The following is a 13,385-nucleotide window of genomic DNA, read 5'->3' as shown; positions in this document are numbered from 1 at the left end:
TAAGCAATACTTTGTAAAGATCTTTAAGTAGAAACTTCCTGGAGATTATTTTTCCTGTCTTTGAATTTTGTGGATTAAGTATCACTTTCATTATTAGAGACTATTTTATTTATTTTTTTGTCAACTCAGTCATTATAAAATGATTAAAAACTATTTTCCAGAAAAAGAAATATTGCTTATTTAGTATGTCTTAAAAAAAGAAAGAAAAAGGAAATAGAAAATATTATCTTATGATACATGCATTCTAATGGCTGTAAAGGTAACATGCATCATGGAGATAAAAGCACTTCATCCTAGATAATGTTATGTGATTTAATGAATCAGGCATTGAGTAAAGAAATCGAAATTAATGTGTTTTCAAGAAATGGACATTTTTTTTTATTGAAATAGGTTTTCAGAACTACAGAACAGTTTTATTTTTAAAAAACATACTGTTTTTGCAAAAAGAAAAAAAAAAAAAAGAAGGAAAAGAAGAAGAAGGCTCAGAGCCTGGAGACTTCTTCAGATTCTGTGTCTCCTTCTCTTTCTGCCCCTCCCCTGCTCACGTTCTGTCTCTGTCTCTCAAAAACAAATAAACATTAAATTTTTTTTTTTAATAAATACATTGAAAAAAAAGTAGAGTTTATTAGGGAACGTGCATGTGACAGACTTAGAGGGTTTTCAGAATACCTGTTGTCAAGCCTGATTATGCTGCAGATGGCAATAACAAGACATAGGAAAGTAAGTGATGTTCTCAAGACTAGGGAAGTGGACCAAGTAAGTACAGTAAAACCTTGGATTGAGAGTAACTTGTTCTGCGAGTGTTCTGCAAGACAGCAAACATTTCTAGTAAACTTTAACTGGATAAATAACTGATTTCTCCCAATACGAGTTAGTACCTGATACCAGATGCCGCGTGATCACAACTGAGCCAATGGTTCTTAAAATTTGCTTAGATATATGAGTGCTTTGGATTACAAGCCTGTTTCTGGAATGACTTATGCTCACAAACCAAGGTTTTACTTTAATTAGTCTGTCACTAATTCTAAGGAGTTTGCTACTGAATTTGCGCTGTCCGCCCAAAGCGTTCCTAGGTCAACACTTCGCTGTCATAAATGCCATTCGGCCACTAGGTGGTACTACCTAACTTTTACTGAGAAAATTATAAGGTAACTAAGATAGATGGATCGATTTTCAATTATGACATTTGGAAAATGTATATTTTATATTTTTTCAAAGATCCTAGAGTCCTTTAAAAACCGAATTAAATATTTCAGACTATTTTGGGCAAATAGGATCATTACTATCCATATTAAAATTCTTCAACCACAGTGCCAGAAGCTTAAAAGCATCTATATTATATAAATTAATTTCCAAATGAGATTTTTTTTCTCCTTCTAAAATGTTCTTTTGATTGTCTTTCTGTAATAAATAGCATGTCACCTTGTAAACTGCAATAGAAGATCCTGTATTTAAGGCATCTTTACTAAATGTCAATTTTTGGTTTATAGTCTTTTAAATTTTGCTTACTCTTTTAAATTAAACCAAAATAATTTTAAACAAAACTTCAGTTTCCAGCCTATTAATAAAGTTTCTGTAAATAAAATATGTTGGTGAGTGAGCTAAAATTCCCCCCATGTAGATGGCTTCAGTGGTTTCTCTTCCCTTTGTTAATATTATTTAACAATGTATATATCTTACCTTTCACCGTAACTTAGATGTGATAAGCACTGAATAAATATTTCTTACATTGAGAGAGAGAAAAAAAATATTTTAATATATCTTAACCTTTTAAATTCAGTTACAAAAATATCATTCCACTTTAGTTATAATTTCAGCCATTATTTGAATGAGACATACATACTCCTTTTGCTCGAAAGATCTTTGAGTGCATGTCTTTTAATGTCTTCCTTATAAATACGTGTTTTATGAGTTAAAAACTATCATGTTTCGGAAGGATGGAATCATATCCATTAAGCTTCACTTCTTGTGTGCCTTGTTTAATCTGACTTTTCCAAGGCTTTGAAAGAAAAAGGAGGGAACAGTTGTGAAGGTTGCTAGGCATATACTTAAAGGAGAAACAGCAGGATTATAGGTCATGTATTTTTTCAGACATTGGAACAGTCCTAAAAGTTGTCAGCATTTCAAAGGAGAAGTGGAATATGGAAGAAGTAGTACTGGAAGAGTTGCAGATATTCAAGGTAAGACAGTCCAGAGTCCTAGAAGAGATGGGGAAACTTAGTAGTCCTTGATATAGGACAGTGTGTTTTGATACATCGTCACTTTTCCTAGAGAAGTCTGTGCAATTAGCTCCTTTATTTTCCTTTTCCTTAAGCAACGGAAAAAAGTTTTTCAAGCAACTGAGAACAGGACTCCTCTTTCCCCGTAGAATACCACTAAAATCAGGGCTCCTGGGATTGCCGCTCATTACTTTATTCTCTAAGCATATGGTCAGACAAATCGCCACAGTGGATGAAAGCCTGGGGTCTGGGGTCTCTGACTACCCAGATGCTTTTCTACTTTAAACGGTTGACTTTTCAATTTTTCCTCCATTGAATTTGAGAAAACTGGAAGAGTGTGTAAATCACATGTCCCTGCTTTTCCGTAAGGAATCTTTTTTAAACAAGGTTGCATGATAGTAAAGCCTTGATGTATGCTACGTCCCCCTAGAGAGTTAGATCTAAAATAATAATTTTCTAGATTTGGGGAATGTCTTTGACTTTTAACAATACATTTGAGCTGTGGTATTCTCTGTAGATGCTCAGTGACATTTAGTTCAAAATTATTTTCTGAAAGTAACATTAGAAATAAAAGTGTATTTCTGACAGGAGCCTTGAAAAATATGTTGTGTCTTTTATAACATTTTTGTTGAGATAGTTCATTAAAATGGGCTGTTTCCCTGTGAACATCTATTGCCTTAAAAAAAAAAAAATCAAGTAGAGCCCCCCACTGTGAGGAACTCAAGGTAATTAACATGCTGAGTTCCACAGGATCCTGTTTACATTGTGATGATAATAGTGGTCAAGGAGTTAACAAGAACAAGATCTGCTATCTGGCATCTACCAAAAACAAAGTCTTGGGTGGTTCCTGAGGGAAAAACTGATGTCAAATCTAAGTGTGAACCCAGAAGCCAAAAATGAAGCTCCCACAATATATAAGGTGCATTAAAATAAGTTTTACTTAATGGTGGTTAGTGGTCAAGAGGAATTATTTGGATTCCATTGTAAAGATTAAATAATGAACCTGTGTCCTTCATTTAAAAAAAAAAAAAAGTTTTGGGATAGCACGTTCTCATTTTAACATTTTTCTTTCATTTTTTTTTCATGTATTTTCTTAAATTTTTGGTATCTGCTACTGTTTATCGGTTTGTAAATACTGGCTGGTGAGAAACGAATGGACAGTAAATAGATGATAAGTAGATGAAAAATTCTTAAAGATTCCATCCTTTTTAGTTTGGTAGCTTCTGTGTTCATGTTTCTAGTTTTATATTGCATGCATAAAGCCATAGTTTCAACAAGTAAAGCAAGTCCTAGTTCATATCACGGAATCTTGTGCATCAATAGCTTGCCACGTTCCATAAAGAATATGCTCATCCACAAAGAACACTATAGCTTTTCAGAACTCTGCTACTTGAACAAGTTTTTCAACTACCGATCTAAGTAAGAGCAGAACTAGGTAATAAATAATTATGGAGATGTTCTTGTCAACACTAGTTTGAATTATATGGAAGCAGTTAAGATAAGCAGATTTAGAAGGAGAAACCTTGTGGGTAACTGGGAGCGATTTCCAATGCACAGTGTTTCCTCATACATTTAGATAGTTTTTCTGTAATAAGATACTTTAAAGGAACTATTTTGATTCTTTCTATTAAGGTAGAATTAGAAGGAAAGAGCAAACGTTAAGATCCTTTCCCCCCCTATATAACAGACCCTTGAAGTTTTCTTCAGTGATCTTTGGTACATGACAAGAGAACATATTGGCTGCTATAAAAGACTCTTAATGATTATCTTTATTAACATTTGATTTTTATTTTCAGCACTCATCAATCATCTTGAACATGGAGTTGTCTCTGAAGCAGGTACTTTCTAATTTTTCTGTAAAAATTAGCCACAAAAGCAACAGGCTGCTTGAATTCATTTTAGGGAAACTCTACTGATATTGGAAGTTAAATTATAAATAATGTAAAAAGCTTTAAATTATGTGTTTCTTTTATAACCAATTAGAGGCCATAGTTGTAGGCTTGCCTTAGGAGAAGTAGAACCAAATATCATTACTTGAATGATAGATATTCCCCTTCCCTTGGCTCTTGAAAACTGAGCTCACTTTCTTTGTTTCATGAGGATGTGTCTCTGTCAAGGCCATAAGAAGTTCATGTAGAATACTAACCATAATCACGAAAAATGGTTTTTAATCAGGGAGTCTAGAAATTACACTATGGACGATGGTGGCAAAGAGGCCAAGAGTCAACTGCCGGCCTTCCACTTAGTATCTGACTCTGGGAATCAATTTCCTTAACAGAGAAATTAGGGAAATAAAATACACCACCTAATAAATAGGACGCTGCACACAAAATTTGAGACAGAGAGTTGGCACATCGTAAGTGTGAAGTAAATGGTATCTGATGACAATGACAATAATAATATTTAATAGATCGTAAGTTCTCAATATGATACTCCAAATCCCAATTAATTCAAGAGGTTCAGGCTTGTATTAGCATTTGTATATGTACCCCCAGGATAAAAAAATTATTGGATAATATGCTTAATTTTTTTAATATAATTTATTGTCAAGTTGGCTAACATAAAGTGTATACAGTGTGCTCTTGGTTTTGGGGGTAGATTCCCGTGATTCATAGCTTACATACAACACCCACTGTTCATCCCAACAAGTGTCCTCCTCAATGCCCATCACCCATTTTCCCCTTTCCCCCCTAACATTGTCTTCATCTGTGTGGCTAGTAATGACACAGAAACTATTAGGGAAAAGATCTAAATAGATTTCTTATTTGATCTTTTCCATTAATTTTTTTCACTGAATGTTTAGTTCTTAAAGGCCTACTACTACCCTTGGAGGGTATAGAAATGAATGAATGGCATAGTCCTTCACTTAGAAGCTCACAGTGGAGCTGGGAGACATAGAAAGAACACACTACCAATGCAAAACAATAATGGAAGCCTGTACAGGGAAAACACAGGGGAGGAACTGGTCTAAGAGGAAGCCAGGTAGAGCAGAGGAAGGAAGTGAAAAGAACAGACATGTGGGGTGTGGGTGGCTCAGTCGATTAAGCATCTGACTCTTGGTTTTGGCTCAGGTCATGCTCTCACAGGTTCATGAGATCAAGCCCTGCATCAGGCTCTGCACTCACAGTGTGGAGCCTGCTTGGAATTCTCTCTCTCTCCTTTTCTCTTTGCCCCTCCCCCCCTCAAAATAAGTAAATATACATTAACAAAAAAGAAGAGACATGTAACCTGAACTATGAAGGATGTTGCAGTTAATTGGTTAAATTAAAAAGGGGATGGGAAGAGGAAGCCTACGCCAAGGAAAAAAGGAGAACATTTGGAAAGGTGTAAACAGTGAGAAATCATAGCTTATTCTAATAAGTTTGTGAACAATTAGAGCAAAGGACATATATGTGTGCAAGGGGCAAGGAGGCTAGAAATGATTCTGGGACATAAAACAGAGCAAGATTAGGTACATCCTTATATGTCTTCCTAAGAAGTTTAACAGTTTTATCTGAGGACAACGAAAACCTTTAAAGATCTTCAGCAGGAATGTGTTGTGATAAGCTTTTCCTTTTAGGAAGGTCAGTCTGGTGTGGCAGAGCGGAAGATGGATCGAGTCCTGGGGTAGAGGTGGGGGTTGTCGGAACACGAGGCTGAAGCCAGTGGAAATATTAGAACACTTATAAGTAATCCAGGGAAGAAACAATAAAGACAGACAAAAGTGTTGGCAGTGGAGAGGGAGAGGAGGAGATAGAGAGTTCTGTGTAAGAGAATGGAAAAGATACGGTGGCTGACTAAGAGATAAAGGGGATTCAGAGACAACTCCCAGCTTTGTGTCCTGGGTGACAAAGCTAGGGTAGCAGGGCTAGATTTAGGGCAATCCAGTATGTCAACCTTGACGTTGTTTTCAAGATGCACCTGACGCTTTATACAATGCGAGGCTTTATACAATGTGCTTTATACAATACAAGGCAAAGAAATAAGGATAGAAAAGAGGGGGCACCTCACATTTAATGCAAAGAAAGGAATCCTCAAAGGAGACAGAAATCTTAGGCAGAAATAAAGACAGAGAACAAGAAAAAGTTGAAGGTCAAGGAAGGCATGATTCTTGGTGTTAAACACTTTGGAGAATTGAAGTAAAGCAAATACTGAACTGGGTGCATTGCATTTAGCAGCTAGGAGGTCTTAACTGACATTTTAATAGGCAGGGCAGGTAGAAGATAGATGTCTGTAGATTGAGTACGTGTATTTATTTATGTCAACATTTATTTCTCAGGTTTTTCCCCTTTGTGTAAAGTCTGATATGGCCCGCTGTCGTTGACCATGAGTTCACTGAAGGCACAGACTCTGGCTTAGTTATTCGTATCATCCCTCTCCCTACGTCTTCCACCACGTACGCTCAGCGAATGCTCATAAAGATCAGTGCATTGTTTTCAGAACATATTTCCAAAATGCACCTTTATTTGCTGAGTTATTTAGTATCCTGCAGCCTTTCATTGGTGATATGGCATCTTTCGAGCCTCCTTAATACTTTCTTCACAGTGATACCAACTATTTTCTCTCCAGCTTATAACCCATTTTCCTTCAGGGATCAAGAGGTATTTCATTAGCAAATGAAATGGTTCAAACCACAAGAAAGTTTCATAAATCTCTTTTCAGCCGTCTCTCACGCAAGAAGCCACAGCAGCGGAAGACCATCAGTGTTGCCCATCACATCTGTGCTTGATATAATCTACCAAAGCGCATTTTCAACCATTGAGAAAGAATTTGACGTCTTAATTCCTCAGTCTAGCAGCTGGGTTTTGACCTTCTTAAATTACTGCCAAGGTTATCCTAGCTCTCTAGAATGCTGTCCATTTCGGTATCAACATCTTCAAACCGCCATGCTGCCAGGAGTAGAAGGGATCGACTCATCTTACTCTTTGTTATGTTTCTGTACAACTGCTTATTTTCTGTACAAGGGCACCCGAGGAGACAGATTTAGATCTGTGATGTGGTATTCAGGAAAGGGAAGTTCTTAAGACTGGTCTGAAAGATGCTTCTAATTCATTTGGTTTGCCTGATTTGTAGCAACAATTGTACGTCGGTTCCCGGGATGGATTGGTTCAGCTCTCCTTGAACAGATGCGACACTTATGGGAAAGCTTGTGCGGACTGTTGCCTGGCCAGAGACCCCTACTGTGCCTGGGATGGAAATGCATGCTCTCGATATGCGCCCACTTCAAAACGGTAAGAGGCACATGGAGCGAAGGTGAAGCCTTCTTTTCTACCCAGCGACTATCTCACCGGAATACCTTGTCTTCTAGTTTAAATTAAAGACGATTTAATTGTAGAAAACATGGTCTCTGGTAAGAATATTAAAATTAAATTTTGCCTAAAACTAAACGTTGAAGGAGGATAAAATAGAGGGTTCTGAAGTGCCGAAATGTGGAACTTGAAAAAATTCTGAAAAATTGTTTACATGCTTTTCCTTCATCTCTGTTAAATACCATTAAAAGTTGGTTTTTCTCGACTACTTTGCCCTTCCTCCATTCCTCCCTTCTTCCCTTATTTTTACATGGTCTATGTTTACCCTTTCTGTTTTGCAAATAATGCATACTTATACATGTTTGTAAAAGCGTAGGTTATAAACAACCCACAGCACGTCTCAGTGACTTGGTACAATTTTATTTTTACTGTAATAAGTCTAACTTGGTCAACTTCTGTCACTCAGATGTACATAAACATCAAAATGCTGTCCTGCTGTTTACTGTTCGTTGCTTTATGTGCTCTTAAAAATGAAGCTATTCTGAGCCAACAAAACCCAGTTAGAAATGTATCCTCTATACACACGGGCAAAAGCACCACAAAATCATCCAAGGATGTCCATTTCAGCACTGTTTTCAGTAGCAAAATTATTGGAAACAACCTGAATTGTCATCAGGATGACTGATGCTAGCTAAATATGTTATGATCATAAATTGTTAAATGTGCATTATGGTAACACCCTTTTTCTGCAGTATTGTTCAAGGTATATTTTTCCTCTAGGTAAAAGGTCAGCAATTTGTATATGGTATTTTTTTTTTAATCTTTAGGTCTGTATTAACTATGATGACAAGTGAGTGCATGTTAGTCCCACTAGTACGTACACACTTGTTTCTTCTTGAAATTTGACTCACGTGTCAAATTTCAAATTCGAGGATTCACAGATTGAATGCATAGTACAACAGCAGATACGGCTTATAATTAGGAGACAGTTTAGATTCCCTGAAATTTCTGGATTCGCTGTGGGTGGGGAGATACTGCTATTACCATTTCAAAGTAAAAAACACCAATATTCTGTTATAGTTTTTGGCTAAGAATATACTTCTCATAGTGAGCCCTTGGGGAATATTTTTCTTTTCTAGAAACTAAAAATCAAAGAGTGCTCATTAGCTCGTAATGGACCTTCAGTTTGATGAATTGACCCTGTTTCTTAAGAAGCCACGATTTAAAAACATTCTTGACCTTATGTACCTTACACAATCATAATTTTTCTTCTTATATTTCCCAAGACTCTATCTCTGATCTTGCACACATGCCTCTGTGATAGTTTCCCTTACCTTAACATAAATGTCCACGGGAGCCAAAAAAATGTACGTGCTAGATGAATCTCATACAGGCTCATCACCTGGTCAGTACTGCCCTTAAGCAACACCCTAGATATTGCAGATTTTACTGTGACTTTTACGATTGCTGAAGTGGCAACATAAAATAGCCAACGCAAATGAAAATAGACTGTAAGAGTTTAAGACTTCTTTAATTCAGGGTAGCAGCTTTCTCTTTTCTTATGCAATAGCTACTGTTTTCTCTTAAGGAAAATATGTGACAATAATGCACAACACCATTATTTATTATTATCCTTGTCTCTACTATCAGAAAAAACAATGTGAACAGCATATCAGCAGATAGGATTAGCCACTCATGCTCTACCAAACTGGTACTTCTATTTGAGAGGACAGTGTTTAACCTGTTGCTTAATCAAATCTATGTAATAGCGAATCTCCATAGGGTAACAAGTTCTAGATTTGCGGTTACTTTCCTACCCACGAACTAAAGCTCTTGCACATCTTGTTACTTTCCCAGGGACTGATTGAAAAAAGAGGGTAAGGATGGTTTGCCCCCCACCCCCCCATTGGATGTATCTGAAACCTGGGCTATATTTATAGTCAACCTGTTCTTTTGAACAATTTGTCAAAAGTCAGAGGAGTTCAATAAAATTCATATCATCTTATTTCCAAAACAGGATGCATTCTGTTAGGACTCTGTTGCTAGTAGTATTTGGATTAACGTTAGATGGGAATAGTGCCCTGCGTTTGAGTTGAGCAGTAAGACAAGCATAGTTCTGCTCTTGCCACTGTTATTAGTGTTAAATGCCGACTTTATCTGTTCCAGATATCATGCTCAATGTTCTAAACAGTTTAATCCTTTTTCCATAGGCGAGCCAGACGCCAAGATGTAAAGTATGGAGACCCGATCACCCAATGCTGGGACATAGAAGACAGTAAGTATAAGTTTAATATGCTTTTCTCCCATTTAAAATGTTAAGCCTAGTTTTTGTGTGTCTTTTTATTATATGACTTAAAATATCTATTATATGGGAAGCTCTCATTTTATATAATGCTTATGTTCTGGAAAAGCAACAGGAGATTTTATCAATCAACCCCCTGTCTACATGCCTAAGTGAATAATCCTTTGTTATATCATTATTTGTATCATATGTCTTTTAAAATTCCTATCCCTTTTTTTTTGTATTTTTTACTGCCTTACCCATCCTCATAAAGTTTGAAAACTACTAATAAAGATAAAATAGGATATAGTCCAAAACATATGGACATTCAGAGTAAACTCAGAGACCCTTCCAGAAAGGTCTGATGAGAGTGTAGCACTTGTTAGAAAGTTTTAGATAGAGTATGCATTATGTGAATTTGTGTATTAATTCATGTTTTCATTCAATCAGTAAATGTTTATTAAGTGACTTCCAGGTGCATATAATTGTCCTGGGTACATGTTGAGACAAAGAAACTCCTTCGAGAGCTTATAATTCTTTGGGGAGATGTCATAAGGCACAATTAGTGATATGGGAGTTTAGCAAAGAGAGACATCACCAGAAGCTGTCTTGTTCAGAGAAAATTTCATGGAAGATCTTGAGAGCCTGAGTATGACTGGGACAAAGTGGAGAATAAAAAGGAGTGAGTCTGATAACAGAGGGAAAGAAAATCTGTAAGAGTATATTGCAAAATACCTATACGAAAAATTCCCCTCAAAATCCATGAGTATATTCCAAAAAAAAATGTATAAGAATATATTCCATAGCTTTGGTTACTTTCTGCTCTCAAGCTCTACCTTCAGAGGATATATGCTCACACACATGCTCAGGCACACGCATACACGCACTCAACTGGAGAAAGGAAACTGCCTTCCCTTCATCACATTGTTAGTAACCACCCCCACGTTCAATAAACAACCCAAATTTCATAGTCTATAACCAGTGACCCAGCAGCTTTGTAATTTAAACACAAAACAATTATTTATAATTTATAATTTCATTCTTCTGAAAAATAAGCTCTGGTCCAGAAGAGTATGTTTGACCTTGTTCTGCATGGGTGACTGCCTGTCGTGTCCAGTGTTTTATTTAGCAGGCGTTACCATGTGCAACCTACATGGTGTTTTATACGCACCCGCGAGATGTTTCCAGAACAGTTACAAGTATTGAGGATATACCCGTGAATGAAAAAGAAAACAGTCTGTGCATCCATGGAACTTCTGTTCAAGTTGTGTCAGGGGAGGGAACAGACGGTAAACTTAAAAAGAAGTAAAATAGATGCAATGTCAGATAGCGATAAGTGTTGTAAAGACAGTGATTCAAAACACAGTTCCTGCTGATGGGGGAGATAGTGACTCACCATATCCTGTTCCTGCTGTGACCAACCACACACAGTCTCTGCCAATCATCACCATCACTGCCCCAATCCATTTTTTTGTCAAGGTCTCCAGCAGTTCCTTCCTTGCCAAGTCCAATGGCCAATTTTCAGTTGTCATTTCTACTTAATGTCTAACTCCCTCCTTCTTGAAACACATTCTTCATTTGACTTCCGTGCAGTGATGTGCTAGGGCCAGTTCTTAATGGTCCCATGAGAGCTGATGGCTTATTATTTAGGAATTGCATAAGCTGGTTTTAAACTCTTAGTAGCTTGGTTCAGCCAGAGTGGGAGTTTTTACACAAAAAAGAACAAGCACTACAAATCAGGGTTTTTTGATTTGTTTTGTTTTGGTTTGGTTTGGTTTTTCCAAAGACATGGTGTCTCAGCATTCTTGGGCTTCATGCCCCCCCGGCCCACATCCTTATGATTTTCCTCTCACTTTACAGGCTGCTCCTTCTGAGTGTTCTTAACTCTCCTTTGCATCCCACCATCTAAACATAAAATCTTTGCCTGTTCACTGCCTAACACCATCAATTTCAATACTCTCAGAGGCAATTTGCTCCCAGATTCTTAGTCCGGTTCTAAACTCTGTCTTGTGTGCCAGACGACTTGTATGCCTACCCAAGAGCTCATCTTAGATGCCTAATAAGCGTCCCAAATGATCTATGAGAAAGAATTAGTGGTGTCTTTTCCTAAACTTCATTGTTCTGCAGTGAAGACTTACCCATATTAATAAATAGCACCTCCATTCACCCAACTGCTTAGCAAAAAAAAAGCAGTTAGGCATCATCTTTTTCTTTTTCTCTTTCTTCCACAGCCTAGTACCAACCTCACAATAAGTCCTTTTGGCTCTGTGGCCACCACTGCTCCTACTCTTCATCACCTCCCGATGTGCCCACTTACCCAAAGCCACCACACCTGTCCCGGAGCTGTTTATCTGGTCCTCCTGCTTCCGTTTTTTCCCCTGGTCGGTCTCCATCCCACTTAGTAGCCAGAGTAACCTTTCAGAAACTACAGTCAGATAACAGCTTCTCTTACTCAAAATCTTTCACTAGCTTCTTAGAACAATTAGTGAAAAATCCATAGCGTTTACCATGCCCTCTAGAGTCTGCTTGATCTAGCTCCTGATACTTGCTTGGATCCTCTCGTTTCACTGTTGCATGGCTCGCTCACTGGTTTCTCTTTTTCAAAAGCCCCAGTCTTGTTCCTGCCTCAGCTAGGTTTGTATTTATTTCCTCCGTACCTACCTAAAGAACTCATATTCAGGTGTCACACCATTTAATTTTTTTTAAATTTTTTTAATGATTATTTATTTTTGAGAGAGAAATGGAGTGTGAGCAGAGGAGGGGCAGAGAGAGAGGGAGACACAGAATCTGAAGCAGGCTCCAGGCTCTGAACTGTCAGCACAGAGCCCAATGCGGGGCTCAAACCCACAAACTGTGAGATCATGACCTGAGCCGAAGTCAGACTTTTAACCGACTGAGCTACCCAGGTGCCCCCACACCATGTAATTTTATGCTTAAAATATTGTCTCAGGGGCACCTGGGTAGCTCAGTCGGTTAAGCGTCTGACTTCGCCTCAGGTCATGATCTCGAGGTTTGTGGGTTCGAGCCCTACATCGGGCTCTGTGCTGACAGCTAGGAGTCTGGAGCTTGATTCAGACTCTATGCCTCTCTCTGCCACTCTTGTGCTTGCCCTGTCTCTCTCTCTCTCTCTCTCTCTGTCTCTCTCTCAAAAATAAATAAGTGTAAAAAAATTAATTAAATGTTATTGTCTCAGAGACACCTTTTCTGACCATCCTGAGATACTTTCTCCGTGTTCTACCTCTGATTCCCTGATCTGCTTTTTTATTTGTAGCGCATAACACTGCCAAATACTATGTTCTTTAATTTATTCACTTGATGACCTTGTCCCTGTCACTGGGATGTAAATTGTATCCTAGGCACAAAAGAATGTTTGCGTAATGCATGGGTAAAGGAGAGGATACTTAGCTGGATAGCATCTGAGCTTCGCTAAAAGAGCAAAGGCAAATTTTACCGTAGATGAAGTCACAATAATTACAATCAGAAAGACCTCACAGAGGTTGGGCTAGGTTTGTGACAGCTCCTATGGAATTCTATGGAGTTTATGTTTACCCTGTAGACTATAAGAAGTTATCTCATGTTTCCGGGAACAGTCATTTAAATAAATAAATATATATATATATATATATATATATATATACACACACACACACACACACA

The 13,385-nt window shown here is 37.6% G+C and overlaps 1 protein-coding gene across 1 annotated transcript in view; it reads left to right on the top strand.

Moving 5' to 3' along the window:
• SEMA3D (semaphorin 3D) overlaps window positions 1-13,385 on the top strand; it is a 202,327-nt gene that overhangs the window by 172,505 nt on the left and 16,437 nt on the right. Inside the window, exons 13-16 of the mRNA XM_049641372.1 lie at window positions 2,092-2,180; window positions 4,016-4,057; window positions 7,272-7,429; window positions 9,658-9,722. Coding sequence (XP_049497329.1) covers window positions 2,092-2,180; window positions 4,016-4,057; window positions 7,272-7,429; window positions 9,658-9,722 — 354 coding nt within the window. The remainder of the gene's footprint in view (window positions 1-2,091; window positions 2,181-4,015; window positions 4,058-7,271; window positions 7,430-9,657; window positions 9,723-13,385) is intronic.

Source organism: Panthera uncia, chromosome A2, assembly GCF_023721935.1.
Source record: "Panthera uncia isolate 11264 chromosome A2, Puncia_PCG_1.0, whole genome shotgun sequence".
NCBI lineage: Eukaryota > Metazoa > Chordata > Mammalia > Carnivora > Felidae > Panthera > Panthera uncia.
Note: the sequence above shows the minus strand (reverse complement) of the source record. Positions and strands in the feature narration are given on the sequence as shown.